Raw genomic sequence first — 20,380 nt, 5'->3', positions numbered from 1 at the left:
CGATTATATGGGCCAAATTGTGTGTTATCTTAATAAAACTATATCAATAGATTGCGAGAGTATAAAATATTCTTTTGCATCCGAATTTAGCCTTTCCTTACTTATTTTCGCCCGTTTTCAATAGGAAACCTCCCACAGCTTAACTTAACTTATATTAACTTATATTATTAGCTATTGGTTCAATAAATGGTATCATCATTTATTTTATAAGGCTGGGGTAATTAGTGAATAGACCTCACCCATTCTCGGCAACAAACTATAATATATCCGATCTGCAATACCAACTTCCTCATGGTACCAGGAAATGTATGTATCAAGTAGACAGTGTATATACCAGACCTCTAAATACTATCGAAAAGCGAGTGTACACAACTTATAATAACCAACCATAGTAATATCATGAATGCCTGCTTTTAAACATAATCAAACTGCAAACCTGCATCTAAACATAATCAAGCCATATTTATTTTCACGCGAAATATAACACAATTTTACACCTCTCACATTCTATGGGCAGCTACGTGTTCTATTCGCCAAAACAAAGCAAACTTGAATATCCAATTTACGCCAATGTAAACATATAGCATAAGCTCATACAAAAGCTGAAGGGTGGTTTGCTTGTCAACAAGCAAAACCAACAGGTCATATACGAGTAGTTACACTTAAGAGCGTCATTGACGTAATTTCGCAATTAAATTGAAGTGTTGTTGTAGTTAACATAGTAATATATAATCAAGTTTGAGATACAGTTTGTTTTTTGGCGACAAACCTATAAAAAGTAAGTTATTTCATTGCAGTGAATAAACTGCAAAAACTCCTTGAACAGATTAAATTCAGACAGAGTGTTGCATTTTTTTTACTCAAACACACTGTAAACGGCAAATCATATGTACCATATACATATTTGTAGGGAAAGTTTCTTCTATGATGGAACAGGTATTTCATATCGAGTACATGAAATAGCTAAAAATGTCAAAATTTAGTTAGATGAGTAGTAAGTGATTAGGGCTAAGCTCGGGTGCAGCCGGACATTTTGTATTCTGGTAAGTGTAAGAGTCCAAAGTGGATAAATAAAATAGCGGATGCTAAAAGAAGGAAAGTTAATTGACTTTGAATGAAGGCTCTGGGGTGATCATATTCGATATGTAAGCGCTTAAGAAGGCTTAATTCGATTTCGATCTTTTCGGAAGAGAGTTGGGTTGTGGTTGGATTTCAAACTGTGACATTGGTATATTAGGATAATGATAAGAAGAAAGTATTTGCTATTAGTAAACACAAATACTTATAATAAACCTATGTATTATATATTATTTCGACACGTAGACTAGAAAATTCCGAAATCTGCTTCCTCTGAAGTATGTACGTGAGAATAAATATTATGTATTATATTTAATGAGTATATCGAAAATAAAATATAAATTGTTTTGAAAGTTTTAACGGAGTATATGTATATATATTCATATATATACATTTTTGATATTGCAGCATTTCGACGAAATTCTATGCTAGTTATCTCTTTTTGACATTGCAGAACTGTTTGTGTATGTGCACTACGTTTTACATTTCAGTCGTCGATTTGAGAATTATTTTCGATTTCAATTACGACTAATGTCGTAATCTTGTATTCTATCATTCTTGAGTTAGCATTATACATACATATATATATGTATGTATATATGTATATATGTAAGTATATTTCATTCGAATAATCACAATGCCAGTCAATTGAACCATAAACTGATCGTCAATAGTGACTGAATAATTGTGGGTGGGTGACAACTGCTAACAGGAACAAAGCTGAACTGTGCAAAATAGTTCGTGAACATTTCGTTTACCTAGTACATTCAGGAAAGTAATAATATATTAAAATGTGGGTGAGCTGTCTGCAAAGTAAACGTTTTTCCCTTAAGGTGAAATAAGCAGCGCAAGATATTTGAGGTAACATTCGTAGGACTACATTTGTTCATATGTATGTACATATGTATGATTGCATCCACCTACCCGAAAAGGCACTCTAATTGTGACTGTAGTAAACGGAGATAAAATTAGCAATTAGCATTCAGTAAATGAGCAAAAGTAATGGCAATGTTCTACATACTGCGTGCGAATGCCCCGGAGCTGATCATCTCTACTTTTTAGGGCATTAAACTTTAGCAGCGTAGGAATATGTCTTTACCAATTAAGCTGTAATGTAATTAAAGCTAAATACTTTGGGTGAGTATTTACGTATTTATTGCATACGACAATAATGTTAGTAATTTATTCAAGAATATTTAAAAAACGTTTTTATAACAAAAATATAATGATATATAATGGTATCTGCTCAACTAAAATATTTTTTTAACTTTAATGTTCTTCTCTCTATATTTTGAAATATTTATTTATTAGCATAAAGGCATCCAATTCTGTTAATACATAATATAGATCTGATCACAGTTCGCGTCCAACCAGATCAAATGATTTATAAGTTTCAACAACTTAACACACACACAGTGCCAGTTTTCAGTATAACATTTTCCTATAAGACATTCACAAGTTAGAATAACTTTATGATGCAGAAATACAAATTCCTGGAACGTAGCACACTTACATATGCTCTTAGAGCACATCAGATTGAAATAAAGCCTCGTACACATCTAGCAAACTTTCTTTGCAAGCACAGTAACTTTATTCTTCTAAAAATCAAGTGCAAGGTCACGATAGCTGAGAACCACCCTATTGTGTTTGCTTATAAGTTTCTTCATATCTATATATAACTCTATTTCTCTTTGTTTGATAAGAACAACAGCATCTCTTAAACAATTCACAAACTTTCAGACATTTCACTTACTTCTGGCATAGTTTGCTAAGTCCGGCAAAGTTGAGTTGAGCTAAAAACAGTTCACATCCCACGTAAAAGACAGACAAAAGAGACAAACGCGTTGCAGGTGTTCAAGTTTAAGCATTTTGAGCATTTAAAAACAAGCTGAACAATCAACAACTCAGTTTATATTCGCCGCTTTGTTGCTCTCCTATGTTTTAAATAAACAGTTAAAATTCTTGATTTGTAATGTGATAACAATTTAGAATAATTTACAGAGGTAGTCAAAATTATTTACACATCGTATTTTTACAAATTCGACAGAAAAAGCTTTTTCCTGTTGTTGTTGTTGCAGTATTGAATGCAATGTTGTTGTAAACTTTGATGCATTACTAACCAAATTAATTAATAGTTGGACATATGACAGGAAATTGGCAAATGTACTCATGACTCGCAGTAGTCAAAAGTATTTACACACACATTAAACATTACTGTCCTGTTCTTAGTTAATGGTAATTTTTAAATGTTCAGCGTGACTTACTTATTCTAAGGTGCTAAATGTAGGTGTAGGACGGGGCTCTACTTCACTTAAACGTTTTGTACGTAACGATCCTTCGTGATTTGGAGCATTGCCCTTTTGTAAATCGTGGCCAATAGTTGGAAAGGACCGATTTACCACTACAATGACATGGCCATGTGGATTCTGATATATCCGGATGGTTTGGGGTACCTAAATTAGTACCAAATCTATAAAACTGTAGAAAGTAGAAAAACTTCTCCAAAAAATCATCATGTCACATCCGACTCTGTTTAGCGCCTAAACTGCATTATTATATTTTTTACGAGGTAAATGCATAAAGCGTTTACTAAACAAACTAAATTTGAGCTTTATTTGTCCACGACAGGGGTTAGGATAATTAGAGGCATATTTTTTGGTTTCGGAAATATTGACAATTTTATGCATAACGTAGGAATTTAGGTTAATATTTTTTAATGTTCTGAGCAGTGTAGCATCATCGACTGTTCATGCAATATGTTTGATTCGATACTGCAATATTAACAGAACTAATTATAGGATTTTGTATGATAGTTCCAACTAATCTGCTACATTCTCATTGAGTTATCACAGGATTGCGCACAGTTCGCACGTGTCCTTCTTTTTAATAACGTTATAAACATTATTGCTTTAAATTCTATAATATTTTACTAACTCCGAAGCCGAACACCAGTCATAAAACAGTCTTCGATCTAGTTATAATCGTTAATTTCTTTGTTTTCGTCATTTTATTTACCAGTTTTTATATTTTAAGGCGCTATCAGTCTCTTCTCTTTCTTATTGAAAACTTTGGAGAGGCTGATTGATCGGTATATCAGGAGAAGGATACCAGTAGATCTTTTATCTAGCGCGCAGCACGCTTACTGTAAAGGCAGGTCAGTAGACACCACCCTACACACTGTGGTTACTTGGATAGAAAAGTCTATCGCACACAAACACTTTGCCGTGGGAACCTTTCTTGATATTGAGGTGGCTTTCAGTAATGTTCTGCCGGAAGCGGTAATTGGAGCCCTGAATAGGTGCGGGGTTGAATCCGACCTTAAGCATCTCGTTTTCAGTCTGCTCTGCGAGAGAACGATCGTAGCGGACTGGGGATGATGATTCGCTTGATGAGCTTGCAAGGTCAGGGACGACGGACTCACTATTGGAAGCATGGAAGCATGTAGGAGCACCATTGTCCTACTGCGGTCTGCTATTGGACAGATGGGCTTCGGCTGAGCTGGGTAGGCGCTGGTCAGCTGCCAACACATGCTTAGTCGCAAGATCCTTCTGGCCTAAGGTTAACCGCGGTAGGTCTGCTGAACTTTTCGCCCTAAGTAAACCTCACCTCTCCTTAGTAGTTGGGGTTCTTACTGGCCATTGTCCCATTGGGATCCACGCTGTAAGGTTAAAAATCTTACCGGATGCTAGCTGTAGAAGCTGCATGGAGGAGGATGAGATGGAATCGTCTCATCACTTTCTTCTGGAATGTCCCGCCTTTGCGAGATCAAGAAAGAGATTTCTAGGCTCTCACTTTTTGGAGCAGGCTCGCGAAATAGCGAATATAGAGAGACTCCTAATTTTGTAAATCTAAGGGGTATCCAGACTTCACAAAGGACTACATTTTAAAGTCTACGTGTGGTTTTCCATTTGGGAAATAGCCTTGCAACCTAACCTAACCTAATGCAATAGAAGGCAATCACTACACTTGCCCAAACCAAATCCAAGGATAAAGGCTAAATCGAGGTTTGTAAGTACTTTTGACTACTGCGAGTCATCATTTCATATATCAATTTCTCTGCCATATGTCCAGCTATGACATCGTTGGCTTAGGAATAGATCAGAGTTTCCAACAACTAGCATTTTGTTAAACTGCAACTACAACAAACGAAAGCTTTTTCTGTCTAATTTGTAAAATACGTTCGATCTGTAAATAATTATGACTATTTCTTTATTTTGAGTTTTAAATAAATGTTATATACATAGGTAAGTATACTTTTTTAGCATAATGTGTCCTTATCCGGTAGAAATACTGCATTTGAATTGCTGTACAATCAACATCTCACTTTTGGGGCAAACCCTATATCTTACCCGGACGTTACACAGGAAAAAAATTGCTTTCAAGTTGCCACACACTCACACTATTTTACTAAAACACTCTCAATTTCCGAACTGAAAAGCCATCTTGCTTTCAATTTTTGCGAGTAATGTGCTGAACACAAATGTCGCTTTGAAGCCAGCGTCTTGAACATTTTAAAGACGGCAGCGACATATCAAACAGCAATTTCATTGTTGCCGTATTAACATCATTCACTTCAATAAAACTTACATATTTAGTTTAAAGTGAAATTATTTACGCAAAAAATGTAAATTTGGCGATTTTTTTGTTTTAAATAACCGATTGTTATTATAAATGATATATCAAAGCTATTTTACGTTTCCGCTGGCAAAATAACGTCATACTTGTGAGAACTCTGAATAATTTTACATTTCACATCTTAGTGGCAGCTCTACAGCGGCCATTGTCGTCGGCAAAATTAGAAACATTTCTAATTTGGCGACAACGACAACTACAAGCCTGTTGTCGCGTAGTCGTGCTGTTGTCAAAAAATCTGTGCCCATTTGGTACACATAATTTCCCTGATATTCAGATTTGCAATTTGAAAGTGGGCCAAATCGATTATTCTACTACTATTCACTAGTAGGGAAATCGAGTTGCCCGTCGAAAAGTAGAACTGGAACATAATTGTTTATGGCCACAGGCATCGAATAGGTGGACCTTAAAGCCAATGACTGCCTTGAAAGTGGCATTTAACTGAATTTACCAAATTTGTGTTGGCAATGCTGCCCAAAAATAACCGACTTTTGCTACTGTGAATGCTGATTGATACAAAAAGAAGAAAAAACGTAAACAAACTATTGTCACCGCTATTAGCAATCGTTTTATAAAACAAGAACTACGCTTGGAAATATGTATGTACATTAATTCGTGACGTCAATTTATTACGTGACGTATCGCATTCGCGTGTCTCTCGTTGTTGCTATGTGGAAATTATTTCTTATGTATTACAGTTCTTAAATTAAATACATTGCTGGTGTACTCATTATAAAAGCGTTTTTTTTTCAAAAAAATCTTGCAATTATTCTGCCCTGTACTCGGGTTGTCAAATTGTGAGTGAGAGTTGACCGGCACAATAGACATTTAGTTTTTCTTTTATCATGTAAAAATAGAACACATTCAATGAGGTGATGCAGCATGTATGTATATAATAGCTGTCATCGTTTGGCTAATTGCTATAGACAAGCCAATCGACCAACTTTCCAAATTTTCATACAAACTGGCAGCACTGAAATCGCATTGTCTATACTTGGTCGCACTGAATTCTTTGACAGTTCGCTAACAAAACAATTTAATTTTCAAAGTTGAAAAAGATAGAATCATTTTATGTTGAAAACGAAAATGTAAAACGAAGAGTATTTTAATTTGGAAAGAAAGTTCTTTTTAAACATATGTAATGCATTGTGTTTATACTAATAAATTATTGTGCAGGTTTCTCAGTATTTACAAAATGAAGAGGAGCTAACGATTGGGAGTGCTGGTATACTAGCATTTTTAGATGAAATGCTATGGCGAGAATGAATTCAAATCGCACATGAGATTGCGGTATTCGACCATGGAATAATTAATAGGTGTGTATTTATGGACGCATGTTTTCATTTTATTGACTTTACAAATTTATTTTCATTTTCAGAGAAATATACAAATAGCATTGAGCCCAAAAGACATACTGCTGGAAGAGAAATTGTACCACCAAGTAAAAAGTTATATATTTATATTTTGTACATGACTAACACCGTCACTTTTCCGCAGCTTGCTAATTTGTCTGGAGCGTCTTCTTCAACTGCTTGGACTAAGTAGCATTTTAGTAGCTCCATGGTTTCTACCCCCGTCAATATCTTACGTTTTTTGCAACAAATTTAATTTTTATTAAAATTTTTTATTCAATAAATTCAATACAAAAATACAAAAATACTTACGATTTATCTTCGCCTGCCATTTTCAATTTCAAATTTGTGTACATACGAGGGCTGCTTTATATATTTCTGGCCTAATAATGAAAATAGGAATATTTATCAACGAAAATGGTTTCATTGTTTTTCAAAATATTCTCCATCAAGATTTATACACTTTTTCATGCGCTCAAACCAATTTTCAAAGCACTTTTTTTGAGCCTTTTTTTTGAGCGATTGTCAAATTGTGCGGGATCCAACGAGAACAAACCTCTTTTACGGACAGGTGTTCATGCAATATCGAATGTATGCTGGTGGGAGAAATGCATAGGCATGCCTCTATCTGAAGGTATGTTACATAACGGTCTTGCATTATCAGTTCACGTACGGCATCGCTGTTTTCTGGCACAACGACTGTTTTTGGACGACCTTCACGGAATTCGTCTTTGAGCGAGCGTTGGCCACGATTGAATTCGTTGTACCAGTTTTTCACAGTGCTATAGGATGGTGCTTCATAGCCATACAAAGATTTTAGTTCATCGATGCACTCTTGTCGCGATAATCCACGTCGAAAGTTGTGAAAAATGATCGCACTAAAATGTTCACGAGTTAATTCCATTTTTTTGCCGAGATGAATTTTTTAATTCCCTGTAAATAAAACAATTCACGATTAAATGACAAAACGTTCTGAGTGATGTTATGCTAAAAAATGTTAAACTTTCCAATGGAAATGTCAGACTGCACCTGGTAACACTTAGTTTTGCCTGGCAGAAATATATATAGCAGCCCTCGTATAACAATTTTTATTATTATGACAGTAATTTGTCCTTTGAGCCGTTCACAATAGTAAAGTGGTTCTAAAATGTGAAAAACAAAACTTGGTAGCACTCAGCAAGCGGCTATAGAATTTTTTTATGAGGTATTCGCATACTCTCCTGCCCGAATTCAACTAAGTAACTTTGTTGTTGCTTTCACATGTAAAATTTTTGACAGGCGAGCAGCGGCCAAAGATATCGAGCAGAGAAGCGACCAATCGATGTTAGCTAATAAGTTTCTCAGATTGCGCTCAAACTGTGTTGCATTATAGAGAAGTGAAACAAACTTTTTATGCGGAAACTTTTTATATTTTATTATCATATTGTAACATACAGTTATCCACAATTGAAATAGTTATTATAAGATAGTAACGTGCTTTGTAATTGGAAAGATTATTTTAAATATACAGTTTTGATGTTATGTATAATCAGTAATAATTTGTATTACATTTTTCATCTTTTTATCTAAACCAAAAAACCTGGAGAAGGATATTTTTCTAGCGAATACAATTCTTAACCTCTTACGCGTCGATTCCTTCTAGCAACATTTACCCTCCTGTTATTGTTTTTTTGATTTTGGATGTTTCTCCTTTTGATGTTTATTCTTCGTTTTGGCTTACTGCTCGTATTTCTTTTTTTAACAACTCGAACTCTACGCCCGTTGCCAGTGGTTGAATTTGCTCCTCTTCGTATCCGTATTCTTTTTGGACCAGGGTTGGGACGTACTGGTGCCGGGCTTGTCGGACTTGATGTGGTCGGAGAAATGTTTCCGGTGGTTGAGTAAGTTACCTGAGAATCCACCAGTACAACTAGAGCTACAAGCAAGAGGGTTAATCGTAGAAGGTATTTCGCCATTGTACGTATTTCTAACTATAAGACTTAACTTTCTGTAACGATGTTACTATACTGAATAGTAGAGCAACAGTGCTATATATACTAGAACAAAATATGCTGCCCTTGACTTTACTATTTACATGAAAACATATTGTGGACAACTTGTTTATTGTTTTTGTATAACAAATAGTATTTCTTATTTCCGCAGTTTTCCATCTTCTTTCAGCTAAAAATAAATAATAATATTCATATATGGTATATACAGTTTTTATCCAATTTTTTCGTTTATTCACTTAGATATACGTTTTTCAATAAAAATTAGGTTTTTTTCTATTTTACGTAAACCCGTAGACGGAGAAAGCCGAAACGACCTGCCTTATGAGATTTCAATGTAAATGAACAGCCATCACCGCTTCTACCGTACGCTTCCGTATCTATTCTAGTCATTCCGATTTTTCCCGTAGAGAAGTGTCGGCCGCTTCTCACTCTCGAGTTTCTCACAACGCAGGGTTACCAGTACCGATATTTTGTATTAATTAAAAAATAAACTTTAAATTATATTTAAAATTTTCTCAAACTAACTCAAATTTACAGAAGAATAATATTATTTTTAAATAATAAGATTATTTGTATTAATTGGATTTAAGTTTTGATCTTTTATATTATGAGAAATTAAACCTGAAAAGCTAAATGTGTGAAAAACAATCTAGACAAGTTGAGCTCACTTATAACCTTTGGAAATGAAGTTGAATGCAGGTGCTTTCAACATTCGAAGTATTTGAGCAATATCAGAGAATGTTTTTACAATTCATCGATATGCAATATCCCTTATAACCTATCTGTCGTCGCCAAGCATGCCAATGAGAAGATTTTAATAATATAGTGTTCTTAATATTTTTAGCTGTCTCCGACTCACAGGTGACATGAACTAAATACTAGTTGATTGCTTGTTCTGATAAAATCATATAATGATGTTCTACCTGTCGATTTCTGTAAAATTTCCCGTCTTTATCAATGCGAACCAAAGTCTTATCCTTCCTTCTGCCAAATTACAAACCACGAAATATGTTATTGCAGATCGGACCGTAGTTCTTTCATGGTGCAACTTTGAACGATCAATGATCCAAGTTGGACCGTTTGATGACATAATACCAACTTATTTTAAGACAGAAGAAGCTATAATATAATGGCAGCGGGTCTATCGAGCGTCCGATAACACGCAAGGGGTAATGAGGGAAAATTTAATCGCTTTTTTGCAGAGGTGATATTTTTACCTTTTTATCTGTGTTGAGCTTTGGTCGAGTAAGAAACTTACTTCCTCCTTGGGAACACGAACGGAACAGCTACAATTCCTAATCTTTCAGATATTTCAAGAACTATCGGATCATTTGTTGTTTTATCGGGATTTAATTCATATAGGTATTTGATAAACATTTGAAAATTTGAGACACCGGCAAACCAAATACAGAATTTTAATATATGCGCATTTAACATAAATAATCAAAACTTCATGTCGATGGGTGCATCTCTAAACATAGATTAATATTTTTTCTTGTGTTCAATTTTCACCTAAATCATCAACTTTCTACAGCGATCCCGAAGCAGAAATAGAAAAAGTAAAATCGATCCACCTTAATGTACATATTTATATACATATAACATTATAGATTTTTTCATTATGCTCTTTTTTCTAAACTATTAAACTATTTAACTAATTTAATAATATTATGTACATATACAGTGTGAAGATATTGCTGTGATTTTATATTACTATTGCGATCGAACAAACACGTATTTATGAGAATTTCTACTCCAAATTTTTATACTCTCGCAACAAAGTTGCTAAAGAGAATATTATAGTTTTGTTCACATAACGGTTGTTTGAAACGGACAAAACAAAACGAGTTAGATATAGGGTTATATATACCAAAGTGATCAGGGTGAAGAGTGGAGTTCAAATCCGAATGTCTGTCTGTCCATCCGTCTGTGCAAGCTGAAACTTGAGTAAAACTTAAGATATCTTGATAAAATTTGGCACACTTATTTACTTATTTATTACCATAGCAAGGTTGCTTTCGAGCAAAATCGGACCACTGCCACTCCCACAAAACTAAGCCATAAATAAAGCTATGGAAATAAAATTTGGTATGAAGGATCGCACTATGAAGGGGCATATTTGGATGTAATTCTTTTGGGGGAAAAACGTCAGAAACACTAAATTTCACATAAGAAATGGCAGATGGAAGCTGCACTCACATTTTTTACAAAAAATAGGTCAAATCGCTTCACAACCATACCAGATATTTGAATTTTGAAGATGATCTGAATCGTTTACTTTACAATATATAACGGTGCAGAACTTTGCAGAAATATTATGTTTATAGTGTGGCAGCCTCATTCTAAAACTCGCCGAAATCGGACCATAGGGTTTTAAGGCCCCATGTATCGAACACGAGGACCACGGTGCTTCTAACCTAATATTATGGTTACTTTCAATGGACTTTATACAATATATATAACGAATAGGTGGGTCAAATTGTGTATTATATAATATAAAAAAAGTTAAATAAATAAATTGCGAGAGTATAAAATGTTCGGTTACACCCGAACTTAGCCCTTCCTTACTTGTTTTTATTTGCAATCTCACATTTGAGACTAATCAATATATTCTTCAATTACTTTATTTACTAAAGGTCTTCCTAAAACTACTTAAAAAGTAAATGGAAGACCCAGAATTTGAGTTCTTTTTAGGCGTCTAATAACCCTACTGTTGTATAGTAAATTTATTACCAGTAAGATATTATGGCAACCCAACTAGAGTTATGCATTGGATTTGGGAGCCGCCATGTAAAACAAAATCCAATGAAACGACCAATAAAGTCTCGCATAAGGACCCCTTTTTGGGTATGCAATTGGAATGTCAGAAACCTCTATAAGGAAGGAACCTCTACTCTAGCTGGAAGATGTCCTGGAAAGCTAACATCACTGCCATCCAGGAAATGCGATGGACATGGTTGTATAATAATAAACGACAATCAAGTGACAGCTGTCATGCAACGGAGACATCGCCAACTCGTCTCCGGATTCACACCTGTGTTTAGCCATGAAGGCTAAATTTTACAACAATAGCCCAATTTATGCTAATGCCCCGACGAATGAGAAGGCATATTTGATCCGACAGTCGGAAAAGTCAGCTTTCACGATCAAACTACCGATAACTGTTTGAGGCTGATCGACTTCACCGCCGCTCAAAACGTGATAGTAAGTAGCACCAGATTTCAGCATCGAAAAATTCATCATCTTCTCATCATCTTGAACAGACAGACAAGGATTTCGCAACTCGACACTCACTCCTGGTATCCAGGAGCACTTCTCAACCCGATGATATATGCGCAATGTGATTCCATTGCCCACTCCATGCGTACCGCCGCTGAAGAGGTCATTGACCATCACCATCAGCGCCAAAATGACTAGAACGATGACGAATGTCACGCCGGCACTCTCTAAAAGGACACAGTCAGAACCCGAACCCACAGTCGTTGACTACAACGTTGTCGTACCACCACCTGACCATAACAAGGTTGACATAGCAATTGCTCGACGCAAAAACTACAAAGCCGCAGGCTCCGATGGCCTACCGGCCGAGCTATTCAAACACGGCGGCGACGATTTTATAACACGCATGCATCAATTCCTCTGCTAAATATGGTCAGAAGAACACATGCCAAACGACTGGAACCGGAATGTGCTGTGCCCTATCCACAAGAAAGGTGATACCGCCATTTGCGCCAAACTATAGCGGTATCAATATTGTAAATATCGCGTAAAAGGTCTTATCAAGCGTACTATGTGAAAGACTGAAGCCCATCGACAACAAAGTGATAGGTCTTATCAGTGCGGCTTCCGACCTGGTAAAGCTGCATTCGGTAACACAAAAAAGGGCGCCCCTATGCCACAATGTCTGATTTTGGAATACGCCTATGTAAAATGACGTTGAGCGGAAGGACCTCTACGAACCGTTCGATACCCGTTTTACAGCTTAACAAAATGAAATAATGAGTAGTAAAGAACTTTCCATAAAACATTTCCTTGAGGCGTAATCAGCGCGTCTTATATTCTTTTTAATATAGTCTTATGTCATGTAATAATATTCAGAACAGTAGAAAAGTTTTTCGATTAATTAACTTTAATTAATTATTTATTAATCACTAAGTAATTACAGAAGAGAAAATTCTTTTTATAACTAGCCAGTTCTTCTAATACCACCTTGATTTATTCTTCTTCTTCTGCGTTGACGTCTTTGCCTTCTTCGTTGTCTTCTTCTACGCGCTCGTCTTCGTGCTTGACGTTGCCTTCTTCTTGCCACGCGTCTTCTTCTTGCTGCTTGTCTTCTCCTTCTAGCAGCAGCATTACTGCCACCAGCAGTTACTGGTGAAGAACCCGCAGGAGGCCCTGGTGAGGGACTACCAGGTGCTGGTGCTGGGGTTCCTCCAGCTGGAGCTGGTGTTGGTAATCCATCTGCTGGAGCAGCAGTTGGAGATCTACCTGCTGGAGCAGCAGTTGGAGATCCACCTGCTGGAGCTTGAGTTGGAGAACCTGCGTCTGGAGCTTTTGTTGTGGGGTCAGCGCATTCCGTAAATTTGGCAGTGATTGTAAAAACCAATACTCCCACCAAAAGCCATGGTAGCAATTTCATATTTTACTCGCCTTTGTTTAGCAGTTAAGCAGTTTTCTTTGTTCTTAGGCAGATTTCTGCTGTGCCTTTAGCAAGATTTGCTACGTCTTAAATACCAAGGCGTTCACATTTTACCAATGTTAGGGTAGTTATCGAGTAATTTTATTTATTTTATTTGTTTATTGTCAAGACAAATGTGTTTGTATTGAGATCCATTATAGTTTCTTCCAAATATTTACATTAATTAATGAATATTACTTTATATTACACAGATAATAGAGTAAATAGACCAAACGTAAGAACACTTCATTATCTTGTTTCTTATATGCCTAGAAGTAACAATTGTTTAAACTCAGTTATTTACTTGATCTTCAAAACATAAAACACTCACGTCAGGAAATGATTGTTGGGTCTGTTGGGAGATATTTGTAAGTACTGCTTTATGCTAATACGATTTAAATATTTATGCAGATGTAAAGTATTTGAACATATTTACGGAACTGAATTATCTCAATGATTCATTTAGAGTTATAAAATTTTAGTGATACTTTACTTTGAATTGCGTTGTGAAGGCAAATCGAACTTCCGAATTATAGAAAATGTGGTATCATATGTTACATACATAATTCAAATTATATTGTGTTTTAAATTAATTATTGGAATTTGCGAATGAGACCAAAATTGCTAAACGATCAAGGGATCAAATACAAAACATTATGATTAGTTCATAAATATTAAATTCGATTTATTTAATAAAGTAAATAATATTAATAAAATTCCTATTAATGAGATATGGCTTAATATCTTCTTGCTCATATGTATGTCTTTATTTCTAAGTAAGTGTAATTCTTCTAAGCCACTAATATAAAAAACCTTATTTACAGTAGGTACTTAACCCTAGAAAGATAACGTTATTTTTTACCCCTGGAAAGATAACGATACGTCATAATGACGTATCTCCTTTTAATGGATTTTGAGCTTCCTAAAAATATAAAAACTGTTTGTTTTTTAACTGAGATCATTTATTTCATTCATTTTCAGTTCATTTTGAAACATGTAATCATAAAATTAAAGATAATATAAAATTTATAAAGCAATTCATTTTTTTTCATAAAAAGTAGCAAAAATAAGGCAGTCTTCAGAAAAAGGTACAATTTTCGTTCTTACCTAGACCTAGATTAACAATTTTTTTTATTTTGTTTACAAAATAACTCTTTGTATATTGTTTTAGAACAAAAAAAAAATAAAGTCAAGCAATATTATATGCTAAAATTATATATACCAAAAAGTCACACTAAAGATAACGATACGTCTTTTCGACGTACGATTTGATCATAACTCAGATAAGAAAATACTCTCCGCAAAAAATCAACCACTACCAATAAGCTGCTACCGACTGAGATAAATGAGCGCAAGAAGTTGCTCAGTAGACAAATAAAAGTGTGAGAGCATAAAACAAAAAAATGTGTACGTCGTTTCGACGTACCTTATCTTTCTAGGGTTAAAAACGACTATTAGACCACAATGTCACTGAATTAAACTCGTTATTATTAAACCATATAAAAGGATAATTATCTCCTATGGTCAATTGATATTTTCTATATATTCATATACATATTTACTGTAGAGCAAAATCTACATTTTTCTCTTAATTCACTGGTTTACGGCTTTATAGTCAAGCTTGTATGACAGATGGTTTGAACGGTAAAAGTTTGATCTTCGGAAAAAATAAAATATTTTTATATCGTAAAATACTGGACCCCTTATAACATCTTTCATAAAAGCTTGATGAAAATGTTGTATATACAAGTGAATTAAGAAGAGAATTTAGAAAAACCAAGAATTCACTTTTTACTTATGACTAAATCTGTTGGAAAAAAATAGTTTGGTCCTATACACAGCCGATTTTTAAACAGTGTTATTATTCAAAAAAATGTAAATGCGCGTTTAAATTTCACATAAATAGTCAAATTATGTTACATATATAAAAAGTATCCATTACACTTTTTACGACCAAATATTCGGGTTTGTAATTCTCAAACAATATGCAACTGTATAAATACAACGTATTAGTGGCACATACAAAATTGAATAAGTGTGTATAGATAATTCCTTTATTTGGATATATATATACCATAAGTAATATTAGTAAAAACATGTTTTTATTTAGACTTTGAAAAAAATTAAATAATATTTCTCAAATATTTGGAGGGAACTATCAAATGTCATAACATAATTCGAGACTACCATTCTTCCGTAAAGCTATGTTATTAAAAACAAATAATAAGACCTTTAGAGAATTGAGAGTAGTTCTACTATTTAAGGCATTTCAAATCCTACTATCAACACAGTCGAAATCTACCTAAGAAAAAACACAAACCAAAGCCGGCTAACTGTTAAAGAAAGGCAAATAAAATATGAAATTGCTACCATCGCTTTTGGTGGGTGTATTGGTTTTTACAATCACGGAATTTACGGAATGCGCGGACCCCACAACAAAAGCCCCAGACGCAGGTTCTCCAACTCAAGCTCCAGCAGGTGGATCTCCAACACCAGCTCCAGGAGGAGGATCTCCTACACCAGCTCCAGCAGATGGATCACCAACACCAGCTCCAGCTGGAGGATCCCCAGCGCCAGCACCTGGTAGTCCCTCACCAGGGCCTCCTGCGGGTTCTTCACCAGTAACTCCTGGTGGCAGTAATGCTGCTGCTAGAAGGAGAAGACAAGCAGCAAGAAGAAGACGCGTGGCAATAAGAAGGCAACGTCAAGCACAAAGACGAGCGCGTAGAAGAAGACAACGAAGAAGGCAAAGACGTCAACGCAGAAGAAGAAGAATAAATCAAGGTGTTAGGAGAAGAACTGGCTAGTTATAAAAATAATTTCCCCTTCTGTAATTACTTAGTGATTAATAAATAATTAATTAAATTTAATTAATGGACAAACTTTGCTACTGTTCGCTATATTATTACAACGCACCGATCTCATACACAATATTTCATGCATTAGTCACGTAGAGTTTTGCGCTGTCCCCTATATCAGATAAATTCGACTTGCGACACGTTAAAATTCGTTTAATATATTTTTGGGGTCGTCATCGAGAAGAGTCACCGTGTCTACCATTCTTTAGAGTCGAGGTGGAAAGTCGGAGCAGACTGCAGGCGGTAATGGAAGAAGTCTGGCGAAACCAGCCGTCAGTAGGGTGGAAGTACGACGTGGAATCGTCAGCACCAGATGAGGAGTCTCTGCTAGATTCATATGGGACTCTGGGTATGTAGCAAATGCTAGAGAGATATTACCACCTTTTCAAATATTTTAGAAATACAGAGGTTTTTCAATGAATTCTATATTGAATTTAAATTCTATTTCCATGGTATAAGCGTATTGAGTCGAGTGGAAGCTTCATGGAGGCATATACTTAATAATATTTCTGTAAATATATTTATACTCCCGCAACAAAGTTGCTAGAGAGAATTATAGTTTTGTTCACATAACGGTTGTTTGTAACACCCAAAACTAAACGAGTTAGATATAGGGTTATATATACCAAAGTGATCAGGGTGAAGAGTGGAGTTCAAATCCGAATGTCTGTCTGTCCGTCCGTCCGTCCGTCTGTGCAAGCTGTAACTTGAGTAAAAATTAAGATATCTTGATGAAACTTGGCACACTTATTTACTTATTTATTACCATAGCAAGGTTGCTTTCGAGCAAAATCGGACCAATGCCACGCCCACAAAATGGCGAAAACCGAAAACACAAAGTGTCATAACTAATAGCCATCAATAAAGCTATGGAAATAAAATTTGGTCCAAAGGATTGTTCTAGGAAGGGGCATATTTGGATGTAATTTTTTTGGGAAAGTGGGCATGGTCCCGCCCCCTAATAACATTGTACATATCTCGCAAACTTCTAAAGCTATATCAACGAAATTCTCAGGAGTCGTTTTTTTCAAGCATTTCCTTACATAGTCAAAAAATGGATGATATCGGATTATAACCACGCCCACCTCTCATACAAAGGTTATGTTAAAAACGACTAAAAATGCTTTAATTCAGTAGGAAAAAAAAAACCAAAATTTCATTATAAAGAAGGTACTAAAGGGCTCCAACCAAATTCGTATACAGTATTTTAAGTGGGAATGGCTCCGCCCACTTATGGGTCAAAAACCGAAAATTTGAAATTTGCATCCCAATGATATATTGTGAAAATACAACAAATCGGTTCACAACCACGCCTACTTCCTATATACCACAACTTTGAAGTCGACCTGAATAGTTAACTTTACAATATATATTACAATACAATAATATTTTGCATAAATACTGTGTTTATAGTGTGGCAGTCCCTTCTAAAAATCGCCGAAATCGGATCATAGCTTTTCAAGGCCCCATATATCGAACATGAGGACCTCGGTGCCTCCAACCTAATATTAGGGTTTCTAACTTTCAATGGACTTTATACCATATACATATATGACGAATATGTGGGTCAAATTGTCTATTATATAATATTAAATAAATAAATTGCGAGAGTATAAAATGTTCGGTCACAACCGAACTTAGCCCTTCTTTACTTGTTATTATTAATTTTCAACATTTTCATATTTATTAATTTTTACAATATCGAAATTTTACTTGCTTTTGTAATCACCGTACCCAAAATTATCGAAATCACAACTAAATTAAATTACGAAAGTATATACTGTTCGGTTACACTCGAATTTAACCCTTCCTTACTTCATTTAGTCAATGGAGCCCCAAACTCAACCCAGCGCCCGTTTTGTTCATAGCGTTTCCCATTAGCAGGTGTAGGAATAAATTTGTAGACTGCTTCTTGAGATCCTAGGATCAATCATGTGGAGATTCTATTGCTGTTGCTGATGAGGGGTGACCTCATTTTCTACTAGTTGACTCGGGGAATGTGGCACTAAAAGTCATCAAAGAATTTGCAACCTCAAATCGAAGCTTAGTGAGTGGAGTGTTCTTTAGTTTAGGTCGAAGTATACTCAAATGATTGTGATAAAGTAGACAGAAGTTAATACAAATGTGACGAATGTGAATTATCCAAAGATCTACTCCTGTTTATATAGCAGGCCTAGAAATCTCCAAATACTTTTTTTCCTATGCGCTCCAATATCTGTAATTCAATTGGTTCAACTCCCATACAAGTCAATAAGCAACGCGCACATACACTCCTTAACTTTTCAAAACTATTTCTTGATAAAAAGTTTGTAATTACAATAACAATGTGGTCTGCGGACCAATCCATTTTTACTAGTTGGCTAAATAACTGTTATATATATGAATCTATAACTAAGATATAAACTAACAAAAATTTTATAATATAAAGTATTGCGTGTCTCTCATTTTTGCTAAGTGCAAATTATTTTATATGGGAAACACTAATTAAGTGGGCCTATCAGGTAAACTCAATTTTCAATTCATTGCTGTCGTACCCATTATAAGTTTCTTAGATTGCGCTCAAACTGTGTTGCATTGTTGAGAAGTAAAACAAACATTTTTGGAACTTAATATTTTATTATCATATCGAAACATACAGTTATCCAGTAAATGGTTATTATAAGGTAGTAACGTGCTTTGAAATTGGTGCTCATATTCGGAAAGATTCATCAAAAATATACCTTTTTGATATTAATATTTTCCTGGTGTTCAGCGAACGAAATTCTTAACTTCTTACGCGTCGATTTCTCCTAGCAACATTTACCCTCCTGTTATTGTTTATTTGATTTTGGATGTTTCCCCTTTTGATGTTTATTCTTCGTTTTGGCTTACTGCTCGTATTTCTTTTTTTAACAACTCGAACTCTACGCCCGTTGCCAGTGGTTGAATTTACTCCTCTTCGTATCCTTATTCTTTTTGGACCAGGGTTGGGACGTACTGGTGCCGGGCTTGTCGGACTTGATGTGGTCGGAGAAATGTTTCCGGTGGTTGAGTAAGTTACCTGAGAATGCACCAGTACAACTAGAGCTACAAGCAAGAGGGTTAATCGTAGAAGGTATTTCGCCATTGTACGTCTTTCTAATTATAAGACTTAACTCTTTGTAATGATGTTACTATACTGAATAGTAAAGCAACAGTGCTATATATACTCGAACAAAATATGCTGCCCGTGACTTTACTATTTACATGAAAACATATTGTAGACAAACTTGTTCATTGTTTTTGTTTAACAAACAGTATTTCTTATTTCCGCAATTTCCTATCTCTTCAACTAAAAACTGTAAATAACATTTTGTAAGTCACAATTTGTTTAAATAAATATAAGTAGTATTTATGTAGCTAGTCAAATACTGTTTTATTAAATGGAAAATGGGTGTGTCATCGCCCACTTATAGGTGTAAAACCATATCTCAGGAACTACTCAACCGATTTTTAAAAAATTCGGTACATAATATTTTTTGAGACCCTGATGATACCGATGGAAAATTGGTGAAGTCGGTTCACAACCACGACTACTCCCCATAGAACTCAATTTTGAATTCCATCTCATTCCTTTCTCACTTTATAATGTATACATAAGAAACCAATGCAAATAGCGTAATAAAACTTTACACAAATACTGTGGCAACACTTGTAAAAAAACACTTGTAAACAACAACAAATACTGTGGCAACACTTGTAAAAAAATGTCGAAATGGACTATAACTTTTCAATTCCCCGGATATCGAACATGAAGAACTCAGTGCCCTAGGG

The 20,380-nt window shown here is 35.1% G+C and overlaps 1 protein-coding gene across 1 annotated transcript; it reads left to right on the top strand.

Annotated features, from left to right (window-relative positions):
• The first annotated feature begins 16,087 nt into the window (after window positions 1-16,087).
• LOC128922133 (skin secretory protein xP2-like) lies at window positions 16,088-19,623 on the top strand. The gene is made up of 2 exons (XM_054231754.1): window positions 16,088-16,367; window positions 19,553-19,623. The coding sequence occupies exons 1-2, from the start codon at window positions 16,088-16,090 to the stop codon at window positions 19,621-19,623; spliced, it is 351 nt and encodes a 116-aa protein (XP_054087729.1).
• The last annotated feature ends 757 nt before the right edge of the window (window positions 19,624-20,380 follow it).

The sequence above is a fragment of the Zeugodacus cucurbitae genome, chromosome 5 (assembly GCF_028554725.1).
Source record: "Zeugodacus cucurbitae isolate PBARC_wt_2022May chromosome 5, idZeuCucr1.2, whole genome shotgun sequence".
Taxonomy (NCBI): Eukaryota; Metazoa; Arthropoda; class Insecta; order Diptera; family Tephritidae; genus Zeugodacus; species Zeugodacus cucurbitae.
Note: the sequence above shows the minus strand (reverse complement) of the source record. Positions and strands in the feature narration are given on the sequence as shown.